Below are 26,984 nucleotides of genomic sequence, written 5' to 3' on the forward strand. Positions count from 1 at the left end.
GTTAACCAGTTTGAGGTATCTTCCAGCCCCAGGGCCAGCAAGCTACCTCAGGGACCAAATCTGGCCTTCTGCCTGTTTTTGTCTGATCCATGAGCCAAGATGGTTTTTCAATTTTTTAATTTTTGATTTTTTTTAATCCAAAGAAGAATAATGTTGAATGACACATGAAAATTATATGAAGTTCAAATTTCAGTGTCTATAAACATAGTTTTATTAGAATACATCCAGGCTCATTTATTTACATCTTGCTTTCACGCTACAATGGCAGAGTTGAATAATTGTAACAGAGACCACATTGCCTGCAAAGGCTAAGATACTTACTAGGTGGCCATTTACAGATAAAGCTGGCCAACCTCTATTCTAGACTTAAGAGTATAGTAATTCTGTGATTTGCGTTAATGGGATAAGACCCTGACTACCCAGCAGCAACCCTCTCACAAGATTGTGAGAAGAATGGAATGAGTTATAGGTGTCAGGTACTTAGGCAACTCAGTTTTTTCTTTTCTTTCCTTTTCTTTTTTTTTCTTTTCTTTTTTTCTTTGAGACAGAGTCTCACTCTGTCACCCAGGCTGGAGTGCAGTGCAGTGGCGTGATCTCGGCTCACTGCAACCTCTGCCTCCCAGGTTCAAGCGATTCTTCTGCCTCATCAGCCTCCCTAATAGCTGTGATTACAGGTGTCCACCACCAAGCCTGGCTACTTTTTGTATTTTTAGTAGAGGCGGGGTTTCACCATGTTGGGCAGGCTGGTTTTTAACTCCTGACTTCAGGTGATCCACCTGCCTCAGCCTCCCAAAGTGCTGGGATTACAGGCGTGAGCCACCGTGCCCAGCCTAGTTTCTTACTGTAAACACTGCATATATGTTGAGGAGGAGGAGGAGGAGGATGGTTTTCCAGGTGCTGTTCTAAGCCCATAACCTACTTATCCTCACCCCAGCACCATGACACAGGTATTAGTATCCCTACTTCACAGATGAAAAAAGCTGAGTCTCACCAGAGGTTCAACAGCTCGTTCCAAACCACACAGCTGAGTGTGTCAGAGCTGAGACTTAGAACCAGGTCCGGTTCCAAAGCCCTTCCAGATTCCTGTCCTCCTGGCAAAGAGGAGGATTATGCGCTTCTGAGAGTCTCCTACCCAAGGATCCCTCTCCCTCTTTCCTGCTGCCACTCCCCTTGGTATCTGTGGTTGTCGCACCCATCTGTCTCCTCCTGCCTTTCCTCCCACCGTCGCTCAATGGAACAGGATGCAGCTGACCCAGAATGGATGGAAGGGACTGCCCCTTATTGAAAGGTGCTAGACATTGGGCCAAGTATTTCACAAAAGTCTCATTTAATCCTCTCAGAGCCCTATGATGAAAAGTGAGGCACAGAGAAGTCAAGAAACTTTTCCAAGATCACACAGCTGGTGTGGAATAGGTGTGGAATAGAGCACAAAGTCAAACCTAAGCCTGTCTCACTCCAGAATCGTCTCCCTCGGAAAGATTCCAGACACTCTAACATCTGTTAGTTGCCTCACTGTGTGCTGGGAAGAAGTGTACCCTCCAAGGCCCAGGGTGATTCTTTTAGCAAAAGATGCTCAGCAGTATTCACAGACAACTGACAGAGAAGGGTCCCTCTGCCAGGCCACCCACCAGCAAGACATGCTCCTTTATTTGGGTGCTGGGTGCATTAGCTGCCTCTGAATAAATCTGTAATTAGCTGCCCTGGCTGATTTGCATAATGGATTTCACTTTGCTCTTAAGTTAATGGTATTTTTGCAACAGAACACTAACCTCTTGGTTCCTGGCCATTAAAATAACCACCACCCTATCGGGTAGAGCCAGGGTTTGTAGGAAGTTCAGTTAAGAGTCACAGAGGAGGTGGGAGGGAGGCAGGATGGTTAAAGTTCCCATTGCATCACAGATTATTGGCTTTCTTTCCCATGAGTGTTTGAAAGGTCAAGGGTTGCAGAGAGCCATGAAGGCAGCAGAGAAAGACGTGGAGGCTAACTCCCTGGCAAGCAATCCAGCCTGGGGAACGTCCCCATTTTGTTCCTACAGGAAAAGGTACTCAGAGAGAACAAAATGGGTTTATAGGGTTGCTACAGGGGGTGAGGACCCCTCAGGAAAAGTTAGGATATTGGTTGGACTATAAAGAATCCTGGGCCGGCGCAGTGGCTCACGCCTGTAATCCCAGCACTTTGGGAGGCCGAGGAGGGCGGATCATGAGGTCAAGAGGTCAAGACCATCCTGGCCAACATGGTGAAATCTTGTCTCTACTAAAAACACAAATTAGCTGGGCGTCGTGGTGTGCACCTGTAGTCCCAGCTGCCCGGGAGGCTGAAGCAGAAGAATCACTTGAACCCAGGAGGTGGAGGTTGCAGTGAGCCAAGATGGCGGCTCTACACTCCAGCCTGACAACAAAGTGAGACTCCGTCAAAAAAAAAAAAAAGAATCCTGAAAGCAGCCTCCTCCTCTATCTCAACCCTGCCCTACAAGAGTTGCAGAGGCCTCCACAGAGTTGAAAATACAAACTCCAGCAGACTCCTGTCCACTCTGGGCATCTGCCACACGGTGCCTTGCCAGCAGACTTTCCAGTACCACTTCTGCTAGCCTTGGACACATGGTCTGAACCCAGTCCTGCAACATAGAGCCTGGCCAGAGTCAGCTGGATCTGTGGGGTGACCATGCAAGAGTTCTTCCATGCATCTGGTACTTCCTGAGGCCTTGGGTCCCTCCCATTGCATTCCAAATGTTCCATGGCACTGCCACTTCACACACTAAAAGCACCTACAGGTGCAGAGCCCCATGATTCAAGGAATTCCTCCCGCAGCCCACCTGTGCAATTGGGTTCCAGCCTCGTGCTCCAGCTGGGCCCATATCTGATAGCTCTCATGCATCATCCGGGTGTAAAAGTCTTCCAGGTATGCCTTTCGGATTATCCGGCTTTGTCCATGGGAGCTTCCTCGGGAGTGTGGTAGAAAGAACTGGAAGTGGAAATCAAGAGAGATGATGGAAGCCATTACCCCTCACGCTGCATCCCCCGTTAGGAGCCATCTCAGCATGTGCTGTCAACCAGGAGCCATTTATCCTTCAAATATTTCCACACAATCTGGGGAAGGATTATGCACAAGAAGATAATTTGAGCCCAGGAATTCAAGACCAGCTTAGGCAATATAGCAAGACCCAGTCTCCTCAAAAATTTAAAAACTATCAGGTGTGATGGCACTTGTAGTCCTAGCTACTTGGGAGGCTGAGGTAGGAGGACTGCTTGAGCCCAGGAGTTTGAGGCTGTAGCGAACTATGATAGTACCACTGCACTCCAGCCTGTGCAATAGAGTGAGATCCTGTCCCAAAAAAAAAAAAAAAAATCCATACAATCTTTCCAAATTCTCTCTTTATGACCAATTTACTGACTTGGCAATCAAGATAGAAGTTCTTCAATAGCACTAACTTGGGCTTCCTTTTTGCTAACATTGTTCACATCCAGAAGTCCTTTGTTAGCTAGTCTTCAACCATCCTGCTGCAATCTCACCTCACTTAGATTCATAAAGAAGCAAAATTAGAAAAAATCTTCCAGTTCAACTAATCTAGCCCCTTTATTTTATGAACAAGGAAACTGATGCTGACTTTATTTCTCTGTGGCTACAGATCACTCAGGATAAGAGAACCACCCCAGGATTCAGCAACAATGAGTTTCCTGAGAGGATGAACCAGGAATCCTTGGGCTTTGAGAAAACTGATAGAGAAATGAAGAAGGTTTCTAACTACTCTGGCTCATTACCAAGAAGAGTAAACCATAGCCAGCCTGAGTAGCTGCAGGCGGAATGGAAAGGGAGAGCCCACTGCAATGGAAAGCTTTGATGATAGCTGGGTGGCCCTGCCCTCGAAGGACCCTGCAGACACACAGGGCCCACCCACATATGCAGTGGTCACTGCAGACTGCATTGCGTAGCAGGAAAAATAAGACCTCAGTCTCACTTATCATGTTTCAAACAAGGAGGCTGCTATTATCTGGAGGTGCCAAAAAAAAAAAAAAAAAAAAAAAACAGAAGCTTCTGCTGAGTTCTGGGGTGAGAGGCCAGGAATATGCAAGACAGAATCCTACCTCTTAGGCTGATAAATCAACCTTTGCCTCTAGGCAAAATTATCTCTACTTTAGGTTACCCAGAGCAGAACCAATTATTTTTCTGGGGTGGGGATCAACCATTTGAGCACAGAAGGGAAAGAGTAGTGAGAAGGAAGAGAACAGGACCTGGGACGCTTGATCAAGGGCAGGAACTGGGAAGCAGTAGAAAGAGGAAATGTGCCTAGAAACCCAATGTGGGTATGAGGGAGGTGAAACTTCTTTGAATTGTCATGAAACACACTAGGCAGCTAAGACACAAATTACACAGAATTTTTGATGATTCAGGCCCTTTGGCCTTGCCCTGTAGCCTGCCGGCTCGGAAAACCCCTCTGCAGGGGAGGAGGGTAGGACAGTCCTTACAGCTGGGGATGCAGAAGGGACACAGTACCTGCTCCAGCAGGAGGATCCTCTTCCTGTGTTTGGCCAAGTGGTATGCAGTGAAGCAGCCCTGGATCCCTGCCCCAATCACAATGGCGTCCCAGAGATCTTTCTGAGCCGCCATGATGCCCCTCAGCCCTACAGCCACAGAGCCTCAAAGGCAAAGGCAAGCAAAGACGGGCTCCCGGCTGAAGGACGAGGAGGAAGGCAAAGTCCAGCCTGGCCAGTGTTCCCACAATGCCCTGGGGTCGTGTCCTCCCCCTTCCCTCCCTGCCAAGCCTGGCCCAGGGCTCAGCCTCCCTTCCTCTGTGGAGCAGAGCTGGGTAGTCTGATTTGTGAGGTTTAGCCCAGCTCAGCTGCCAGCCTCACCCTTGCATCCCTGTGGCTTTCTATTCTTGGCTCAATTATTGTCATGCAAATGGGCTCCTTCCTTTGCCACCTTCCTGTCTCATTATGATCTTTGTCTCAGGACTTCGGCCCTGGAATTTCAATGCCTCCTAGACCATACTGGGCACCGGGAATGCTGCCTCCCCCTGCTGGTTTCCCCCTCTTCGGCCTGTTTCCTTTAGAGATTCTAGAGGGCCCAGCTAAGAACTTGGCACGATGCCCAGAATAAGACCCACCTCCCTGGTGGGTGGTGAGGTCAGGGGGTAGAGGCAGGGGCCAACTGGGAGGGCAGTTTTGTGATTATGAAATTATTCCCAGCATGTTTTACTTTCATTTTGAAGAAAGGAGAAGAAATGATCCGGAAAAGACAGAAAGGACAGAAGTGAGAGGAGGAGCCCTCTCCTCAGCCACACAGAGTCCCCAGCCCAGTGCCTGGAGGGACCCCATGTTGAGCATCTCTCCGTCCCAGGCAGTATGCTTAGTAAGTACTGATACTGGCATTCGGGACAGAGCCAACATGGGTAGGGCTTGATTCTCATACAGTTCAAGGGTCCTCTTTGAGAAAAAGGAAAAAAGAGAATTATGAATACAAAATCAGATGCCCGGATGTGGAAGAAACTGTTCAGTTAAGGATCCCCGTGGTTGAAGTTCCATTTGCTTCATGGTAAATCTGCCTCTGCATGAGTTATCTCATTCACTCCTCATAGCCCTAGGAGTTTCTGCGGGTTTTTGTTTTTGGTTTTTTGGTTTTTGAGAGGATCTCCAGGATCTTACTGTCATGCAGGCTGGAGTGCAGTGGCACGATCTCGGCTCACTGTGGCCTCCACTTCCTGGGCTCAAGGGGTCCTCCTGCCTCAGCCTCCCGAGTAGCTGAAACTACAAATGCATGCCACCATGCTCTGCTAATTTTGTTAATTTTTTGTAGAGACGAGGGCTCACTATGTTGCTCAGGCTGGTTTCGAACTCCTGGACTCATACAATCCTCCCACCTCATCCTCCCAAAAGCTGGGATTACAGGTGTGAGACACTGCACCTGGTTTAGGAGTATTTTTATGCCTACTTTTGGCAGATTAAGGATGGCCCCAAATTCTTTATCACTCCTTCTATCACAGGCTCTGTGACTGCTTGACCCATAAAATATGGCAAAAGTGATACCATGACACTTTCTGGCACAGCCCTAAAGAGACTGGCAGCTCCTCTTCTTATGTTGGAGCCCTTACTTTTTTTTTTTTTTTGAGAGGGAGTCTCGTTTTGTCATCCAGGCAGGAGAGCGGTGGCACGATCTCGGCTCACTGCAACCTCTGACTCGCGGGTTCAAGCGATTCTTCTGCCTCAGCTTCCCGAGTAGCTGGGCCTACAGGCGCGGGCGACCAAACCCAGCTAATTTTCATATTTTTCGTAGAGACGGGGTTTCACAATATTGGCCAGGCTGGTCTTGAACTCCTGACCTCATGATCCAACCGCCTTGGCCTCCCAAAGTGCTGGGGTTACAGGCATGAGCCACTGCACCTGGCCAAGGAGCCCTTACTCTCTGAGCCCTGAGCCACCATGTTAGAAGTGCAGGCACCCTATGGGAGAGTCCATGTGGAGAGGATCTGGGACCAGATGGAGAACCCTATATAAGAATGAAGTTATCTTGGCTTGGGAGGCTAAGTCAGGAAGGATCGATTGAGGCCAGGAGTTCTAGACAAACCTGTGCAACATAGCAAGACCTTGTCTCAAAGAAAAGTGAAGTCATCTTGGTTCCTCCAGCCCAGCCTAGCACCAGCCAGATAGTACCAAGTGACCCAATTGATGCTGCATAGTGCAGAAGAATCACCCAGTCAAGCTTCATTCCTGATCCACAAAACCAGGAAACAGAATAAAATGGTTGTTGTTTTCAGCCACAACATTTTGGGAAGGTTTTTTACACAGCCATAACCAAAATACTACTTAATGGCTGAAGATGTGGAGGCTTAGAGAGGTTCTATCTTACCCAAAGCAACACCCCTGGTATACAAAGACACTGAGGCTGGGCACAGTGGCTCACATCTGTAATCCCAACACTTTGAGAGGCCGAGGTGGGAGAATCACTTGAGGCCAGAAGTTTGAGACCAGTCTGGGCAACATAGCAAGACCACATCTCTACAAAAAATGTTAAAAATTAGCCAGGGATGATGGTGCATGCCTGTAGTCTTACTTACTTGGGAGGCTGAGGCAGGAGGATCACTTAAGCCCAGGAGCTTGAGGCTGCAGTGAGCTATAATCACACCATTGCACTCCAGCCTGGGCAATGGAGCAAGATTCCAGCTCTATGGGAAAAAAAGAAAAGAAAAGAAAAGAAAGACACTGAGCTGTGAACCTAGGTCTGTCTGCTCCAGAACCCGTTCCTTTAACCACCGTGCTTTACTGACGATGAGTCAGTAAAGCATGGTTTACTGGGTTTCCACATGACTACAGGGAGCTGCCCTGCCTCCGTACAGTGGCCCACCAAGGCCGCCAGCAATGCTTCTCATTCCACAAGTAATCCCCCAGACTGATCTTGGCAACTGGCTGTCCTCTCAGCCCAGCCGTTTTGTTCTTAGGAAAACAGGAGCCCAGAGAGGAGGTGCCATCGGACTGAAGTTTTCTTTCTTTTATCTTTTTTTTTTTCCTGTTACAAGATTTCACTCTGTCACCCAGGCTGGATTGCAGTGGTGTGATCATAGCTCACTGCAGTCTCAAATTCCCGGGCTCTGCTGATCCTCCCACCTCAGCCCCCTGAGTAGCTGGGACCACAGGAGTGCACTACCACACCCAGTTTATTTTTTGTAGAGACAGAGTTTTGCCATGCTGCTCAGGCTGGTGTCAAACTCCTGGGCTCAAGCAATCTGCCCACCTAGGCCTCTCAAAGTGCTGGGACTGGCTGGGTGAGATGGCTCACGCCTGTTTTCTTAGCCCTTTGGGAAGTCGAGGTGGGAGGATCTTTTGAGGCCAGGAGTTCAAGACCAGCCTGGCCAACATGGCGAAACCCTGTCTCTACTAAAAAATACAAAAATTGGCCAGGTGTGGTAGTGTAGGCCTGTAATCCCAGCTACTCAGGTGGCTGAGGCAAGACAATTGCTTGAACTCCGGAGGTGGAGGTTGCAGTGAACCGAGATTGTGCCACTGTACTCCAGCCTGGGCGACAGAGCAAGACTGCCTAAAAAAAAAAAAAAAGTGCTAGGTTACAAGCAAAACCCACCATGCCTGGCTTTTTTTTCTTCTAAAAAAAAAAAACAGTATATATATATATATGTATATGTATATTTCAAGAGTCCAGAAATCCTCACAACTCCATATGCCACTCCCACCTCCCGGAACAGGCCAGCATCCACATGACAACTGGACAGCTCCCCAGAGTAAAAAATGGCTGACATAACCGAGAAAAATGTACTATCTGAGTATGTAAAGGCTTGATATAAATATACAAGATCAGCCCCCAGATTTCTCTTGATAAGATGTCAGAGGAGATGAACAGTTTACGTACAAGGAAAAGCAGACAATAAATCCTCACATGGAAGTGTGCCCAGTCTCACTGGCAATGAAAGAAATGGGAATTAAATAACTACAAGGTACTATCATGTGCCTATTAAATTAGCAAAAATAAATAAAAATGACAACATCTTCTGTTGTCAGTGCTGTGGGGACAGAGATAGAGGAGGGTGGCAATTTGGGTTGTCAGGATCTCCTGGAGGTGGCTGAGGCAACACACAGCAATCTGGGTAAAACAGCTCAAACCTTCTGACCTAGAAATTCAACCTGGGGAACCATATCCCAAGGGGAGACAAAGGTATGAAGATATTTATATCTGTGCTTTTACAATATAAAAAAATGGGAAATAACCACAAGGAATGGCTGAACAAGCTCTGGCTCACTGGCACAATGGAATACTACGTAGCTATTCCAAATAACAAGCTGGACTCTGCTATGCAGAAATGTGTGTACGAGATAATCCTGAGAAAGGCAAGCAGAACACAGACACACACACACACTGAAGCCAAGTGTTCTGTGTACGTGTGATTAAAAATCGAAAGAGAACTTGGTGGAGTAATTGAGCTTCATGCTCATTAGTTGCCGTATTCTATAAAAACCACACATCCATTCACAATTTGTAAAAGAAGGAGCAAGTCCCCGGGGAAGCAGATGCTTCAAATCTCCCTGGCCCCTGGTTCCAGGGCCTGGGGAAGTTCGCTCTTTGTTCTAATCTCAATTCTTCCTGCTGCCCTCGATATTTCTTATTGTTCAGTCCTCCAGGGAAGCTACAAAGCGTCTCTGTATCCTATACCCCCACCCCCACTTTGTTTAATACAATATCCCTTCAGAGATAAAATGACAATTCCATTTCCCCATCCCTACTTCACAAGGCTGCCCTGGATTCCTGGACTCAAGCATTCTGCTTCTCGTTAAGAATTTCAAACAGCTCCTCCGAAAGCAGACACTGGCCATGGCCCAACCTTGAAATGAAAAGCGAATCGACTTCTGAAGGCTTCCCCTTTTCTCAGGGTTGCCCGTCCTTGCGGCTGTCCTGACAGGGGCAGGCAGAGAGAAACTATCCATTCAAATTCCATTTTAACACCCATTCTGGATCGGAAGACTATTAAAGGGAGAGCCAGCAGCCTTACACCTTGCTGCTTGTGTGTGTCAGCAATTGCTTCTCGTGTCCTGGGGCAGAGACGCTGAGGATATGAGGCTGAGCTGCTCATCTGATGGCTTGATTGACACTTTGCAGACGGGGGTGGGAGAGCTGAGCCAGGGAAGCGGCAAGCTGTACAGATCAGAAATAATGAGAGGACCCGAATCCGGAGAGAGCAAGGAATAAATGAGAGACCTAGGAGCTGGATGGCGAGGGAAACGCTTCTGTTCTCTTTTCCCTGCTCTGCTTTGCCAAGGAGCCTGGGGCAAGGAGTCAGGCAGGCAGACCAGGAAGGGCTCCCTGGACCCATCCTGCCAGCTGCTGGGGCATCTGGGGCATCCAAACGTGCAGAGGATGCCAGCGTGAGAAAACAGAGAGAGGCAGAGCAGGCTTTGTGCATGGTCTCCATACACATCGCCATCCCGGTTCAAGTCTCAGGTTTAATCTCTTCTCTGCCATCCTCCCTCCCTTTGCCCCCGGGGTCATCTACCCACCATCTCTTACCTAAATTTTTGCATTAACCTCAAAACATTTCTCCCTGCCCCATCCTTGCCCCTCTTAATCTATCCTCTGCATCCCTGCCAGAGTCATCTCTCTAAACAGCAAATCTGAACAGGTCACTCCCTGCTGAAAATTATTTAATAGCTGCCTATTTCCTATTAGGATAAAATCTAAATTCTTCAGATTGGCACACAAGGCGGTTCACACTCCGGCCTCTACTTGCTCTTGCAGCTTCATCTCAGGTCCCTTCTCACTGTGTCCTTTATGCCCAGGCAACGCTGAGCCTAGAGAGGTTTCAGCATTCGGCATGATTCTTCCAAATTCCCCGACACCCCCAAGCCCCCTCAGACAGTCTCTCTCCTATACTCCCTTCCCACCCTGCGCCTCTCAATAACACTGAGCATATTGCATTGTAATTGTTTGCATGCCTTCCTTCCCCCAAGCTCTTTAAGGAGAAAAAGCCTTCTTTTCATTGTCTTTTTTTTGTAGGTAATACATACATATAGAACAACATAATGTACGAAAGAGACCACTGTGGAAAGGACGTCTGTTTCCACCCTATCCTCAACTGCTTAGTTCTTCTCATCAGATGCAAGCAACGCTGTTGCTATTTTCTTTTGTGTCCTTCCAGAGATGTTCATGGGTAGACAAACATATACAGTATATTCTCTTTTATTCATCTCGAAAGTAGGGTACCAGAACACCCTGGTGTTTTCATTTTCTTTATCTTGGCAATCCACATCAGTCATACCAAGTGGGCACCTTCTCCCTGATGGCTGCATAGTATTCCATGGTGTGTAGGAGACATTTGGGAATAAGAAGGCACCCCCTCCTGTTTACTGACAGGTGGTGAGTTTCTCTGGCTCTCATAGTTGCCCTCGAGTCACAAACTTTCTAGCTGTCTGCTATTGGGTGTTCAGGGAGGGCGAGATGACTGTTCCAGGCTGCCCGGCAAGGTTTATCAAAGGCTGACAGTGCCCTCTGTGAGTGCCCAGGACAGCACGCACCTTCAGACCAGGAGGTGGAGGGGGTTGAACACCCAGAGACCCTGGTTTCTGCTTCCTTTGCATTTGTTAAATGACATATATTACAGTCAATGCTTCTCCCTCAAGATACAAGAGTACAGTTGCTAGGCAGACTCCAGGGGAGGGCAGGAAATAAGAAAAGTCTTGGGAATTAAGACTATAACCTCGAGAAAATACAAAGTCATTATTTAGCCTGGAAGTGAGGGGCAGACAGGATAAACTCACGAATGAGCACCCTCAGACCTCACTGGGACGAAAGGAAATGCACTGAAAAGGAGGGTGGAGTGGCTTTCATCTGTCTCCAGGCAAAACTTCCCAGCAGGTAAACACTGGAATCTTCTTAGCCTTATTTCCAGGTCTTTCTCTGCCAATCCTACATAAAGACATGTCCATATATACACACTCATCTGACTGTGGTGCCCCAAAATATCCCCAGGTATTCATTAAGTGGTGTCTTCATATACATGTACATCCGAGTGGGTATATTTCTACCCCTAGGCTTTTGGAGAAGGCCCCATTAAAGCTCAGCAGGCAGTGGGAAAAATGAGAAATCAGAGTGCTCAGAAGTGGTCCTGTTCCTCTCTGGAGATGAGGGTGTGTCTGGGATGGAGACGAGGTATGTGTTCCCTGTTGGCAGCTTTCCCTCCCTTCTCTGCAGAGATGCTTTTCCATGTCTTTCTTGTGCCTCACAGCCTGGATATCACTATACCCTAAAGTGGGGAGTTGGGGAAAGAGTGGAAATTGGGGGCAGGAAAAGTATACAGCTTTCGCATGAACTGGGTTGGCTTGACAGGTGACAGGGCAACAAAAATTCAGCAGCATGCAGGAAGATTAACTCCAGCATTAGGCCCTCTGGTAGTCTCCTTTCTGGGTAGATGTGGTCTTCCCCTCCTAGCTCTGCAGCCAGACCTGCTGATTTTGCTGTTTATTAGGGAACATAGACAGATATGAAAACTCAGTTCTTCCCCACACTATCCCGCCAGCCATAGGGTCATGGAGGCAGAGAATCCAAGGGAAGCCTGAGAAAAAGGAGGAAAGGAAAGCAGAATTCTGGATAACAACTTCTAAGCTTTCTTCAGTGCCCACCTTCTGCTTGTTGCCTCCAGACTGGCCCCTAAGCCAGTCTGGCCCATCTCTCGGCCATGATGCCTGCAGACACATCTTTCTCACTCTTTTTTCTCACCGTTTCTTATTCTGTTCTTTTTTCTGTTTCTGCCTTGGGTTCCCTTCCTTACTTTGAAGTCAAGAGAGAAACAGAGGTTTAAGGTAAGGCCTAGCGTGGTATTGTGGCATGCATCAGTAGTCCCAGCTACTCCGGAGGCTGAGATGGGAGGATCACTTAAGCCCGGGAGTTTGAGTCCAGCCTGGAAAACATAGCAAGACCTTATCTCTAAAAAAAGGAAGAAGAAGAAGAAGGAGAAGGAAGAGAAGAAGAAGGAGAAGAAAAAAGGAAAGAGAGAGAGTAAGAACATAACTAAATAAAAATAAGAGAAGGCCTTCATGGATGGATGATAGGAAACCAGGACCTAGCTAGGGAAGAGGCCTTGAGGCAGTGGAAAAGGGAGAAAGGCCTAGAAGAGCCAGGGAATCTTTGGTGCCAAAGCCAGAAGGCTTTGCTTCTTGTTGAGAAGCCTAGAGCTTTTTCTTTTCACTGGGGTTTTTATGGGAAGTTTAAGCATGCTAGAGCTGGGAAGGCTCAGCTGTGCCCCTCCTCTCTCACCTGGCTGCTGGTTTAGACAGGACTGCCATGTTTGGAATTTCACACCTCTTGAATCTGTGGACTGGTGTCTTTCATGTGCTTTGGAAAACTCAGCCATTATCTCTTCAAATATGTTCCTCTGCCCTATTCATTCTTCCCCCTCTTTCTGCAAAATACATATAATAGATCTCTGCCTGCTGTATCTCTTATCTTCTCTATTCTTCGCTCTTTTTTTTTAATCTCTATGCTGCATTCCAGATAATTTCTCCTTATTATCTTCCACTTTGCTAACTCTCTGTTCCACTGCATCTAAGCTGTTTTTAAATTAATGAGTTGAGTTTTAATTGCTGTTACTCTATCTTTAGTCCATTTTGTCACCTTGCATAATTTCCTGCCCCTGCAAATATTTTCAAGCTTGACTTTTATTTATTTGACTGCAGTAAGCATGGTTGTATTATAGTCTATTTATGATCATTTTAATGTGTGAAGCCCTCACAAATTTTTTATTTTGTCCCTTGTTTATTTGAGTCTCACTCATGGAGCCTTATTTTCTTATAGGCTTGGCTGTCTTTAACAATGTTCTGGTAGCTGTGCTTGAACAAATATATTGGAATTATTTTCTTACGAAAGTACCTTCTTTTACACCACATTGTGTTTATTTCTGCCAGGCAACAGTGGCACAACCATCTAAACCCAGTTGCCAGCTTGAGGTTCCCTGGAGTACCCAGGCAATGTGAATGGGGCTAGCTTACTTTGGTTTATCCTTACCCTGATGGTGTAGCCCTTTGGGGGTCTCAGCATATTGAGGGGAGAATCTTCTATTACAGTCTCCACAATGAGCAGGCACTGGGCTTGGATTTCCAACCCCCTCACTCTACCAGGCCATCAGAATGAAAGTTCAGATTTGCAAGAATTGATAGATCCTCTTTAAGGGAAAAGTGATTTCTATGCATCCTCTAGTTTTCTCTTCCATGTTGGCCTGTTAATTCCTTACTATTTTATTAACTCTTCAAGGCTTTTAAGATGTGGTTGATATTTTATCTAGCATTTTTCATTCTTTTTACTGGGATAATCGGTCCAAATAACTCAGCCTGCCATTGCCAAGTTTCTGAACCTGATTGCAATCAGAGTACTAGCTCCTAGAATATCTAAGCTCTGCAGTATCTTCTGCATGTGTACTGGTCTCTCATTTCCTTCATCCCTTCCTCCCCAGATGCCTAGGGTGAAAAAAGACAGTGGCAATTGTCAACAAGGATGACCACCTCCCTCCTAGGGCAGCAAGAGTAAGAATCTCGATAGCCACCCTGAGAGCTAGATTTCGGCGTGGACCAGCCAGGCTTTGTCCGAGGGGCCAATATACGTGGAACCCTAAAGCGTCATCATGAACTGGAATACCTTAGAAGAGCACCTTGCTGTCTAGAAAGTTTTGTTTTGTTTTGTTTTGTTTTGTTTTGTTTTGTTTTGTTTTTGAGACGGGGTCGTGCTCTGTCACCCAGGCTGGAGTGCAGTGGCGCAATCTTGGCTCACTGCAAGCTCCGCCTCCCGGGTTCACGCCATTCTCCTGCCTCAGCCTCTCCGAGTAGCTGGGACTACAGGCGCCCACCACCACGCCCGGCTAATTTTTTGTATTTTTTTTTAGTAGAGACGGGGTTTCACCGTGGTCTCGATCTCCTGACCTCATGATCCGCCCGCCTCGGCCTCCCAAAGTGCTGGGATTACAAGTGTGAGCCACCGCGCCTGGCCGCTGTCTAGAAAGTTTTTTTGGGAATCACTATATTTGTTTTAAAGAAGGGATATTTTGATAAGGTGCAGGTGCAGGCTGTGACCTCCCAAGGCTAATTGCTTTCCACTAAGAGTGGGTCCTGCTTACAGCTTTTGTTTTGATGAATGGGCAGCAATTGCCCACCAGCACTGAACTGCTCAGATGCACAGAGAGGCATGGTCCTCTGTTCATCCTTCCTTTTTGTGGTGCCTAACCTCTTTAAATAAAGTGTTGAACAAATATTTATAGAAAATAAATTTTCTCTCTATGAGGATAGCAAGAAACTGGCAACACTAGTTGCCTCTGGGGAGTGAACCTGGGTGGAATCTTGCTACGAATAGGAGATGACTTAGGAGAAGATACTGTACAGATCATTGCAGGCCTGATGGGAGTCAGGGATGGGCTCTAGGCATTGTCAGCATCCTGTCTGCACCTTGGCTCCAAACCACAGCCTGGGTAGGAGTGAAATCCACAGAAATGCCAGAAAGCAGGTGAAGGGTTGTGTGCAGCATCTGGAAAATTTAGAGAATGTAAAGGAAGTGGGATTGCTGGGCCCATGCTGGATCTCATCTCACTAAGCAAGGTTCTCATACAGAACCTTGAAAGGACCCCTGCAGAGCTCTCAGCAGCGCGGTATTATATTAACCAACTGCCACCCAATTCCCACCTCATCCTTGGCAGCCCCCTTTTCCAAGTGGAATCTTAGCTTTATTCTTTCTCTCGCTTTCTCTCTCTCACAGTCTCTCACCTCTCAGGCTTGCCCACATTTATTTTCTTGCTGTTTAGAAGGACAGAGGAAGAAAGGTTTAGAGAAGACATTGGGACGATTCCAGTTTTGTTTGGAACAGACCACCAGAGATCCTTGCCCAGAATTTTTAAAGGGATAGAGAAAGAGGAGGTTCCTGGAATGGGCGGGGGAAGGTCTGCCCAGAGCCCGTTCAAAGCTCTCCAGATGCCCTGGGGTGCTGGATAACTGTGCTCCTCACCATTGCTCCTTCATAACCACCCGCCAGGTTGCCTAAGTTTGTCACAGGTTTCAGGGCACTCACTCACAGACATCTCATTTGATCTTCACAGCAGCCTCGTGAAGTGGACAGGCAGGCATTTTTACTCCCATTTTGCAGATGAGGCAACTGATCACTAAAAAGCAACAGAGTCAGCATTCCCACCCCCACCCAAGACTGCTCACCCCAACCCTTTCTCCAAATCAAGAGTGAGGCAGATGTTCGCACTCCTCAGGACCCTGGGTCTTGGGTCCTGCTAAGTTCTTTTGTGAAGATGGGGAAAGGATGTGGCTCATTCCACGTTGTAAATAACATTCCCTACCCCAACCCATGCCTGCAAAGAAAGAGAAGGAGCCCCCAGTGGGAAGAAATTCTAAAGCAGCCCCTAGGGACCTCTGGAGAAGCTGTTTGATTTATTCCAGTCCCTACTGGTACTCTGTGCCACATTTATAAACATCAGCGCTGAAAATGAAGTTCCCACTGCCCTGGCAGCTGCCGGTTGCTGCTGTTGCTCACCAAGGGTTCAGATAAAGTGTCCCCCTCCCCTTGATTGATAGGGAGCCGAGAATAAAAGAAAAATAAAAGCCCCCTGGAGCATTGATGGAAGCGAGGAGGCAGCTTCTTAAGAAGAGAAAGGGTGTGATCCAGAAAGGGCTGGTACCAGTGGAAGGCGGGAAAGGAGGCATCTGTCTGTCTGTAATGTCAGCCTATAAACAAAGACCCCGTTGTTAAGGGCACGTGGAAAATAAATAACCTCTGTGGGTGACAGAGTGAGACTCCACCTCAAAAGAAAAAAAGAAAAGGAAGGCTGGGCGCAGTGGCTCACGCCTGTAATCCCAGCACTTTGGGAGGCCGAGGCGGGCGGATCACGAGGTCAGGAGATCGAGACCACGGTGAAACCCCGTCTCTACTAAAAAAAATTACAAAAAATTAGCCGGGCGTGGTGGCGGGCACCTGTAGTCCCAGCTACTTGGGAGGCTGAGGCAGGAAAATGGCATGAACCTGGGAGGTGGAGCTTGCAGTGAGCCGAGATTGCGCCACTGCACTCCAGCCTGGGCGACAGAGCGAGACTCCGTCTCAAAAAAAAAAAAAAAAAGAAAAGAAAAGGAAAGGGGAAAAGAAGAGAATAAACACTTCTGCGTATGCAGAGAGAAGAAAGGTGGTGAAATCCATATTTCATTTCAGGGGCTCTGCCACAAGAAGAGGGAAGGAAAGGAGCTTGGTGAGGAAGTCTTTGTGACCTCTGGGCTTCTATGCTCCTGAGCAGGATCTGCTATCTTCTGGAGTCTGGGACAGAGATGAGGCTGGCAGAGACTTAGAACAAAGGTGGTCAGGCATGATGGCTCATGCCTGTAATCCTAGCACTTTGGGAGGCTGAGGTGGGCGGATCACTTGAGGTCAGGAGTTTGAAACCAGCCTGGCCAACATGGTGAAACCCTGTCTCTACTAAAAATACAAAAAAATTAGCCAGGCATGGTGGTGAGTGCCTGTAATCCCAGCTACTCGGGAGGCTGAGACAGGAGAATTGCTTGAACCCAGGAGGTGGAGGTTTCAGCGAGCCAAGATCATGCCATTGTATTCCAGCCTGAGCAACAGGGTGAGACTCCGTCTCAAAAAAAAAAAAGAAAGAAAGAAAAAAAACGGGCCAAGTGTGGTGGCTCACGCCTGTAATCCCAACACTTTAGGGGGAGGCCGAGATGGGCGGATCACCTGAGATCAGGAGTTCGAGACCAGCCTGGCCAACATGGTGAAACCCCATCTCTACTAAAAATACAAAAATTAGCCAGGCATGGTGGCAGGCACCTGTAATCCCAGCTAGTTGGGAGGCTAACGCAGGAGAGTCACTTGAACCCGGGAGGCCGTGGTTGAAGCAGGAGAATTGCTTGAACCTGTAATGCAGAGGTTGCAGTGAGCTGAGATGGCACCATTGCACTCCAGCCTGGGCGACAAGAGCAAAACTACGTCTGAAAAAAAAAAGGGTCCTAGAGGAGACTGAAAAGAAATGAAACGTAAAAGGATCCCAATGGACCATGCAGGTACAAAGTATTATCATCATAAACCGAACCAGTGAACCAGTGGTTGAGACTGGGGAGACCCTGCTGGGAACAGCTTGCGGCCCTCCAGGTAGCCACGTGCACACTTCTCCAATAATGGCTTCCCTTGCACCTCCCCTACATCTGCGATGCTCTCGGATCTTTGAGAAGTGTTGACTGAGACCAACTCATGCAGCCCTGGCTGAGCACCCAAGGGATGCAGCGGTTAACCGGGGTGGCCTAAGTGGTTTCAAAGCAACAAGTCATTGAAAAGTTGTTTTTAACTTGATTATTGTACCTTTATTTTAAAACATACCAGACCACTGGCGGGGCGCGGTGGCTCACGCTTGTAATCCCAGCACTTTGGGAGGCCCAGGCGGGCGGATCACGAGGTCAGGAGATCGAGACCACGGTGAAACCCCGTCTCTACTAAAAATACAAAAAAATTAACCAGGCGTGGTGGTGGGTGCCCGTAGTCCCAGCTACTCGGAGAGGCTGAGGTAGGAGAATGGCGTGAACCCGGGAGGCGGAGCTTGCAGTGAGCCAAGACTGTGCCACTGCACTCCAGCCTGGGCCACAGAGCAAGACTGCGTCTCAAAAAAAAAAAAACACAAAACATACCAGACCACATATTTCCAAATGACTATGGTTCTCTTCAAAGTCTCCCCCGTATGAAGTTGAGTAGTTAATCCAGTGGTACTCAATGTGTGGCCCAAGCCATCCTGGAGGCTGATGTGTGAAATACCTTCAGGCCAATTTATAACCCAGGCAATAAAATGTCTTGCTACTTTATAGGGGTTTCCTTGCTCTCCTTTAACTTGATTTATCAGATCTGTTTCCCCGTAACTTTTGGCCCTTACCAAATGCCAAATGCTCTGCCAAGCTCCTTTCTCGGAGAGGTTTGGAGCAGCCCTGGGAGGACAGGATTGTTCAGGGATGGGATGGAGGTATAATTATTAGCAAAAGAGAAGTGAGAGAACCATTGTATTAATGGGAATCTGGTGGGTTTTCTCTGCTTTTCACTTTCCTTATGTGAAAATGTTTCTGTTTTTAAAAACGATGAAATAAACAAAATGTGACATATTCATACAATGAAATATTATTTGGCCTTAAAAAAAAAAAAAAAAAAAAGGTGACCCAGCCTAGGCAACACGGCAAAATCTCTTATCTACTAAAAATGCAAAAATTAGCGGGTGTGGTAGCCTGTAGTCCCAGCTGCTCGGGAGGCTGAGGTAGGAGGATCGCTTGAGCCCAGGAGGTCGAGGCTGCAGTGAACTGTGATCACACCACTGCACTCCAGCCTGGGTGACAGAACGAGATCCTGTGTCAAAAAAGAAAAAGAAAGAAAGAAAGAAAAGAAAAGAAGAAGAAAGAAATGGCATTCTGACACATACTACAACACAGGTGAACCTGGAGGACATTATGTTAAGTGAAACAGGGCACACACAAAAGGAGAAATATTATGATTCTCCTTATATGAGGTACCTAAAATAGACATAGACAAATTCATAGACAAAAAGTAGACTATTGGTTACCAAGGGCTGGCGATAGGGGGAATGGGAGTTAGTGTATAATGGGGAGAGATCTCCATTTTGGGAAGGTGAAAAAGTTCTGGAGATGGATGGCAGTGATGGCTGTGTGAATGTGCTCAATGCCACTGAACTGTACCCTTAAAATGGTTAAATTGCACATTGTAAATGTTATGTATATTATACACAGTAAAAAAAAAAAAAGTCTAGATAACAAAATAAAATCTACTCAGAAGGTAAAGATTTGGCTGGGGATGGTGGCTCATGCCTGCAATCCCAGCACTTTGGGAGGCCATGGCCCAGTAGTTCAAGGCCAGCCTGGGCAACATGGTGAAACCCTGTCTCTACAAAAAAATAGAAAAATTAGCTGGGTATGTTGGCGCACACCTGTAGCTACTCGGGAGGCTGAGGCAGGAGGATCACTTGAGCCAGGGTGGTCAAGGATGCAGTGAGCCAAGATCCCACTACTGCACTCCAGCCTGGGTGACAGAATGAGAGACCCTATCTCAAAACAAAAGGGGGATAAATATTTTATATCACTGATGTTATTCATAAAAATTTGCTATGGGCCAAAGTCCAAAGAAAAAGACCCAAAATATTCCTTCCTCAGGAACAAAAATTAGCCGGGATCAGCTAGGTTAAATACAGGTGTCTGTCACTTCTCCTCTAAAATAGCTCCAGGAAGGGACCCCTCCTTCAGTTCTTCTCCCATAATATCTTGAACCTATCTGTGTCCTGGAACATTCCACAGCACAGCCTGGGTTTCCCTGACCCGGGGCCCGCTGGGGCTGGCCCACTCCCCTGGCAGTGTGAACAAGGCTCTGGCGAGTCATGGTTCTGCTGGCCAGGAGGCTGCTGAGGTGGCTTTTTAATCCTCCAGCCATGCCGTCCTAGTGATTGCTTTTATTAGGAAATGTAATGAAAAAGACTATATGAAGCCCCTGCCAGAAAAAAAAATCTAATAAGATTTTTCACCAAGTGTGGCGAGAAAAGAAAGGGGGGAAAAGCACATTAGGAGTCAGATAATGAGATAAATGAAAGACCGCAGGGAAGATCATTTTTGCAGACTTGCTGGATGGTTGTAAAATTTTTAATTTGCTGAATTCTCTTTTTTTCGTTGTCTCTGACTCTCCTCATCTCTGTCTTTTACTGTCTTTCTGACGGCTGAACCCTTTCTCTCTTTGCCTCTCCCCTTTTCCTTGATTTTTCTGCCTCTGTTTCAGCTCTTGCCTTGGAAATGTGTGTGTGTGTGTGTGTGTGTGTGTGTGTGTGTGTGTGTGTGTCCTTTCCCCGTGGCCAAATCCTGCCTCATGACTTGGGTAGGAGGCTGAGATCTGGACGGCGAGGACCCACCTAGTTAAGGGAAAAAGAGGACAAAGAACTGCCTCCCCCAGCCTTTGCCTTCTAGGGAGCGGCTATGATTCAGCTAAAGAAAGAGAAAGACGAATAAATCAAGGGAAGGAGGGGGAGAAATGGACTATGGAGGGAGGACAGGAGATCAAAGACCAAGGAAGTAAGGAGGAAGAGAAAGCCCCTGCTGCTCCCGCAAATCAATTCCCAGCAATGCCCACCTCTTCGTCTGTGCTCTAAGGTCCTGAGCAGAATGCCACCTCTGTGGGATGCCAGGCCTGAACAGAAGGGCTCTGGGGCACTGGGCAGGCATGCAGGCCAGGCTGCAGGGACCCCAGGCCTGCCTTGCCCTGAAGAGAGCGGTCTCCCTTCCCCAGGACCACCCTCTCACCATCCACACTTGAAGTCCTCTCCAAAATCTAGTTTCACCGCTTGCTGTGGCAGACTCCTTCCTCCTGTTCCGAACTTGGGAATTCTGAGGTGTCTCTTGGCTGCTGCGCGTAAGTCCCAGTTCACAGCTGCAACTTGGGGGACTGAGGGTGGACACAGTGAGCAGCTTCCCCACAGGGAGTCGGCAGAGGAAGGAGGCTGGGAAACTGAAGTATAGGAATGAGTGGCTTAGGATGGAGACGCACCGCTAGTTATTAGGAACATCCCTCTCACTCCTCGGTCCCTTGTTCCTTCCCCAGTGGGGACTATCCGCTCCGTTTCCCTCCCAGAGATGTCATCTCTCTTGGTGCTCTCGCACATGCGAAAGCGTGCTGCTGGTTACCGAGGGAATGGGCGTTTCCTGTACTGGCCATTACAGGAGATAAAAGAGCCACCCAAATCAGCAAAGTCCATGGGAATGAAAGGACTTATTAGAAACCACGCACTCTGTATCCTTTGATCAACAGTTCCTCTTTCCCTAGCCAACCCCCTCCCTGAGCCTGTGGTAACCATCTTTTTTTTTTTTTTTTGAGTTTCGCTTTTGTTGCCCAGGCTGGAGTACAGTGGTGCAATCTTGGCTCACTGCAACGTCAGCCTCTTGGGTTCAAGAGATTCTCCTGTCTCAGCCTCCCGAGTAGCTGAGATTACAGGCGCCCGCCACCATGCCCGGCTAATTTTTTGTATTTTTTAGTAGAGATGCGGTTTCTCCATGTTGGTCAGGCTGGTCTCAAACTCCTGACCTCAGGTGATCCACCCGCCTCAGCCTCCCAGAGTGCTGGGATTACAGGCATGAGCCACCGCGCCCAGCCGCCATTATTCCACTCTCTACTTCCATGACTTTAACTTTTTTGGATTTCACATACAAGTGAGATCATGTGATGGATTTGTTAATTAGCCTGACTTAATCTTTCCACATTGTAGACATATATTGAAACATCAGGCTGGGCACAGTGGCTCATGTCTGTAACCCCAAAACTTTGGGAGGCTGAGAAGAGAGGATCACTTGAGGCCAGGAGTTTGAGACCAGTCTGAGCAACAAAGCAAGACCCCTATCTCTACAAAAAATAAAACAAAATAAAATTAGCCAGGCATGGTGTGGCATGCCTGTGGTCCCAGCTACTCAGGAGGCTGAGGTGGGAGGACTGCTAGGAGTTCGAGACTGCTGGGAGCTATAATCGCACCACTGCACTCCAGCCTGGGTGACAGTGGGACCCTGTCTCTAAAATAAAAATAAAATAAAAGCATCACAATGTACCCCATAAATATATACACAATTATTATTTGTCAATTAAAAATAAAATTTTAATCTGGGCATGGTGGCACATGCCTATAGTCCCAACTCCTCAGGGGCTGAGGTGGGAAGATCACTTGATCCCAGGAGTTCGAATCTAGCCTAAGCAATGCATCAAGACCCCATCTCTTAAAAAGCAAACCAACCAACCAATACTTTTTTTTTAATTTAGAAAAAAGAAGAACTCGGGCGAAAGATCTGGTGAAATCTGATATGCATCAACGGTACTCTGGGGGGTCTCAGGGAAGCTTCCAGGAATGAGGGTTATGTGGTGGGGTCTGATGGTGGGGCCCCAAGCCAGGCTGGGCAGGAGAGGAAGAGGGCTAGGAAATAAAGTGGACTGGAACAGAGATGGTCGCCCCAAGAGGGGAGATGAAATAGGTTCGAGGCCAGCTGGGAGGGGTGGCTGCTACCAGACTGTGGAATAGAATAGGCTGGGAATAAGAGCTCATACACACATAGACCAGCTCACTGAAGTGGGAAAAATACAAACGAGCTAATACACACAGTGCGTCCTATGCTCCAGGAATTGCTCTGAGAACCGGAGGATATTTACTTATTTAATCTCACCACAATCCTATGGAATTGGTACTACTGTTAACACCTCCGTTTTACACACGAGCGAAGTGAGGCTTGGTGAGAGGATTCAGAACACAGCCGCCTGCCTCCAGAGTCTGTGCTCGTAACCACCCTCCTCCAGAATAGGAACCTAGGTAGGCAAAGTCATGGAGACTCGGGGAGGGGAGAATGGCACTGCACTTAAGAACGTGAACTTCTGGACCAGGTAGCCTGACTCTTACCCTCGGCCTGACCTTGGATAGGATCCTTAGCACTAAGGTCGGCCTGCGGAGAGACACGAAGAGTGACTGGAGGCATGTTGGTAAAAACACAGGCACAGTGCTGTCCCTGAGCTCAGTCAGGGGCAGTTTTTTTGTTTGTTTGTTTTGGTTTGGTTTTTTTTTTTTTTTTTTTTTTTTTTTGAGACGGAGTCTCCCTCTGTCGCCCAGGCTGGAGTGCAGTGGCATTATCTCGGCTCACTGCAAGCTCCGCCTCCTGGGTTCACGCCGTTCTCCTGCCTCAGCCCTCCGAGTAGCTGAGACTACAGGCACCTGCCACCAGGCCCGGCTAATTTTTTGTATTTTGTTTAGTAGAGACGGGGTTTCACTGTGTTAGCCAGGATGGTCTCGATCTCCTGACCTCGTGATCCGCCCCTCTCGGCCTCCCAAAGTGCTGGGATTACAGGCGTGAGCCACCGCACCTGGCCAGGGGGCAGTTTTTAACACTGTTACTCTCTGCTTCCCATGAGATGAAGGAAGCATCTTTGGTGCTTGGCAACTGGCAAGGCTCAATTTCCCACCTCTGATTTCCCACCAGAAACACAGGAGATGGACCCTCCAAGGGACTGACTTCTTAGAGGCACACAGTCCTGCAAACAGGTCCCAGCACACATAGCACAGCCCCTCTCCCCAGAGCCAACCACCCCTTGCTGTGTCCTGATGACCCCCAATGTTCCCAAGCCCTGGGAACACCCCCCAGTCCTGTGGCTCACTGCATTGTTCCAGGGAGTGTGTGTCACCCTTCTCTTTCGTTGCCTCCTTCCCTCCCCCAGCCCCTGCTTTTCTCTTCATGGAGAAGGCACAAATTAGGCAGAAAGGAAAACGTTGACAGTTCCCAGCCCTCCCTTGCTGGGGATAAAGAGAAATACGTTAACGGTTGAAGCTTTAGGCGGATCAAACACAGTTTGTGAGATGCTTCAAATGTATTATTCATCTCACCAATGAGATGCAATCTTGGGCTTTCTCTTTTCACCCCATCAGGAGGAAACCTCAGCTACCGTGAAGATGCCGGGCTCCAGAGGGGAGGGAGTGCTTTCAGAATGCCATCTTTTCAATTAAATCAACAAGTCCGTCTTGTGTCTGCCCCGATTCTTCTGAAGCTTTCCAAATGAAATGGGTCAACTTGCCAGAGAATCTAAGAGTACAAAGGCTGTGGGTGACACCCACAAGTATTGGGCAGTGACAAGCACCTGGAAGCAAAGAGGAGACCTGGAATCGAATCTGAGACACTTAGAGAAGGCAGGAGTTAGAGCCAGTCCTAGAAGGTCCTCCATGTCCACATGATCTTGAGGCCATGTAACTCTCATGGGCTAGAAGAACTCCAAGAGGAACCATCTCAGCTGTGCCTTTAGCTCTGCGGTGCCACTGTAGAAGGTGGCGCTTAGGTCCCTGGTAAGAATCCAGGTCCAGCCTTGGGTTGTTGCTGTACAACTTTTGGCCTTGTGATTTGGACTGGTGGAGGCCCCTGCCCCACCTGCCTGGAGATTCTACACCCATTCCTTGCTCCTCCTCCTTTTCCCTTTGGCCACTGAGGTCCCTCTGGGCTGCTGCCAGCATCCTTCACCCCGAGAAGAAGCTTCCCCAGCCTCCCATGAGTTTGCCTCACTGTCTCACAGACCTTACATGTGTGCTGTGTTGAAAAAATCTGATGTGGGAGTAGGGGGCAGGCTCTGCCCATGGAACAGGAGATTGGGACAGCCCAGAGGGAAGGAAATTTGACGTGATGGATCAAAAAGCCATAAAGTATACACCACCTTTGACCCAGCTGTTCCATTTCTTAAAGCACCCCCAAGGAAATACTAGATAAGTGTGCAAAGATATATTGGGTTTGCCATTACTTTCAATGGCAAGAACAGCAATTACTTTTGCTCCAACCTACAAAAAGATACAAAAATGTCCATCTCAAGTTTATCTATAATAGGAAGACTTGCAAACATCTTAAAACCACAATAATAAAGGACTGATTAAATAGTAGCCTTCTGATCTAGTCATTTAAAATCAGATTCCAGAGGAATAACAGGAGGAAGTACTGTATCAATATATTTTCATTCTAAAAAATTTCCCTTCAATCCTTACCCAACCTCATTATTCTTCCCCAAGGTACTCATTGTTATCAGTTTAGTTTGTATCCTCTCCAATCTGTATTTTTGAAGAATCACATTTAACTTAAACAAGTAATAAAACCAGGTTATGCAAGTTTGTGACTATAGATGCATGCATCTATGCAAAGAGAAAAGGCTGGCTGAAATGTGAACATCAAAAATGTGAACAATGGGCCGGGCGCGGTGGCTCACGCTTGTAATCCCAGCACTTTGGGAGGCCTAGGTGGGCGGATCACGAGGTCAGGAGATCGAGACCACGGTGAAACCCCGTCTCTACTACAAATACAAAAAATTAGCCGGGAGTGGTGGCGGGCACCTGTAGTCCCAGCTATTTGGAGAGGCTGAGGCAGGAGAATGGCGTGAACCCGGGAGGCGGAGCTTGCAGTGAGCCGAGATTGCGCCACTGCACTCCAGCCTGGGTGACAGAGCGAGACTCCGTCTCAAAAAAAAAAAAAAAAGTGAACAATGTTCAATGTTCAACTCCAAATAGGGGATTGCATATAATTTTTCACTTTCTTCTGCAGGAATTACTGTATTTTCTACATGAACGGAAAACAGAAACAATGCTATTTTTGAAAACAGTGAAACAGAAGCTGTTGCTGGCACTGACTACCTCTGAGCAGTGGGAAAGCCTGTTCACCGTATACTCTTTTAAGCCTTTTGAATTTTGCACTTTGGGCACGTATCACCTATTCCAAAAATGAATTAAATTTTTAAAAATTTAATATGGCAATAAAATGAAATGAGGGGGGTGGTGAAGACCTCCAAAGGACAGCAAGCCGTGACGGAGAATCTGTAAAATTCCTCAAGCTGTACAGTTTCTGAATCAGCTCAGGATTCACTCCAATAGTGCTGGTCTCTTTCTGTCTCACCAGACAAGGAATTAGGGCCTATAACCTAGAAGAAATGAGGTAGGGTCTAACATAAACCAGGCTGCCAGGCAGGAATAACTTTATAATAATATACAGCATAGCAACAGTAATGGCTCGGTTGAACCTGTTTTCATACTTTTTCAAAGAACTTTTCATCTCCCTTGGTTCTCCACATTTTCCTTGAGGCTACCCACTGCTGTCAGGTTCCTGGGGAGGAAAGGAGGGGACCCAAGACCTTGTCTAAAGGGCCATTGTCTGAAGTCTGCCAGCAAGACCCACATTTCCCAGGGCTGGGTGCTGGTCTCAGACGACAATTCTCTCTCCTTCCCAGGGCCCATTTCACCCATCAACACCCAGCTTCTGTCACCTGTCTCTGAGCCTCGGGTTCCTCACTTGTAAAATGAGGGTAATCAGCCTGGTTATGAGATGTGGTTGCCAATCAACAGACTGTATGGCAAGGGTGCCACCCGCTAGAACAGAAGGTCCCCAGGGCTGGAGTTGCTTGCAAGCGCCCACCCTGGGGGAAGAATCTAGACAGCAAGTCTGAGGCCTGGTATAGCCGTTATTTATAAGCTGATGACAGATATTTTCAATCCGCCATGTTGTGAGAATTAAATAAGACACATGCGTCTGTGTTTGAGGATGCAGGCCATCCACCCAGCCTAGAAAACGCTGCATGAAGGATGAATTCTCTCCAGCCCCACCAATCCCATCTTCCTATGCCTCTACTACTCGGACATCTCCTTGTATTGTCATTGTGTAACTTGTTTCATGAACAGTGTCCCCAGACTAATTCCTCAACAACATAATTTGGGTCCTAATCATTTTAATACGTCACGTAGTAGATCCCCAGAAACTGGTTGCTGAATGAATAAGTGGATGCTATTTATAAGGCCATGATCCTTGTAAATTCTCACTAGGCTGCCTCTTGTTCCTGCCCCTGAAGCTGCTGAAGACCTGCGCTCCTGGTCTGAACTCACTCTAAACTGGACCCAGAGGAGGTGGGAGCAGAGAAATTCAGGGAGCAGCATAATGTGGTGAAAAGTAGA

The 26,984-nt window shown here is 47.6% G+C and overlaps 1 protein-coding gene across 3 annotated transcripts in view; it reads right to left on the reverse strand.

Annotated features, from left to right (window-relative positions):
- PIPOX (pipecolic acid and sarcosine oxidase) overlaps positions 1 to 26,984 on the reverse strand; it is a 105,723-nt gene that overhangs the window by 9,196 nt on the left and 69,543 nt on the right. Inside the window, exons 1-2 of one of the 3 annotated variants that reach the window (XM_032163158.2) lie at positions 4,493 to 4,687; positions 2,814 to 2,962 (exon numbers count right to left, since the gene is read on the reverse strand). The exons of the other annotated variants lie outside the window; for them this stretch is intronic. Coding sequence (XP_032019049.1) covers positions 2,814 to 2,962; positions 4,493 to 4,606 — 263 coding nt within the window. The 5' untranslated portion in view covers positions 4,607 to 4,687. Of the gene's footprint in view, positions 1 to 2,813; positions 2,963 to 4,492; positions 4,688 to 26,984 lie in introns of those variants that run through there. 3 annotated transcript variants of the gene reach the window in all.

Source organism: Hylobates moloch, unplaced genomic scaffold (assembly GCF_009828535.3).
Source record: "Hylobates moloch isolate HMO894 unplaced genomic scaffold, HMol_V3 SCAFFOLD_10, whole genome shotgun sequence".
Lineage (NCBI taxonomy): Eukaryota > Metazoa > Chordata > Mammalia > Primates > Hylobatidae > Hylobates > Hylobates moloch.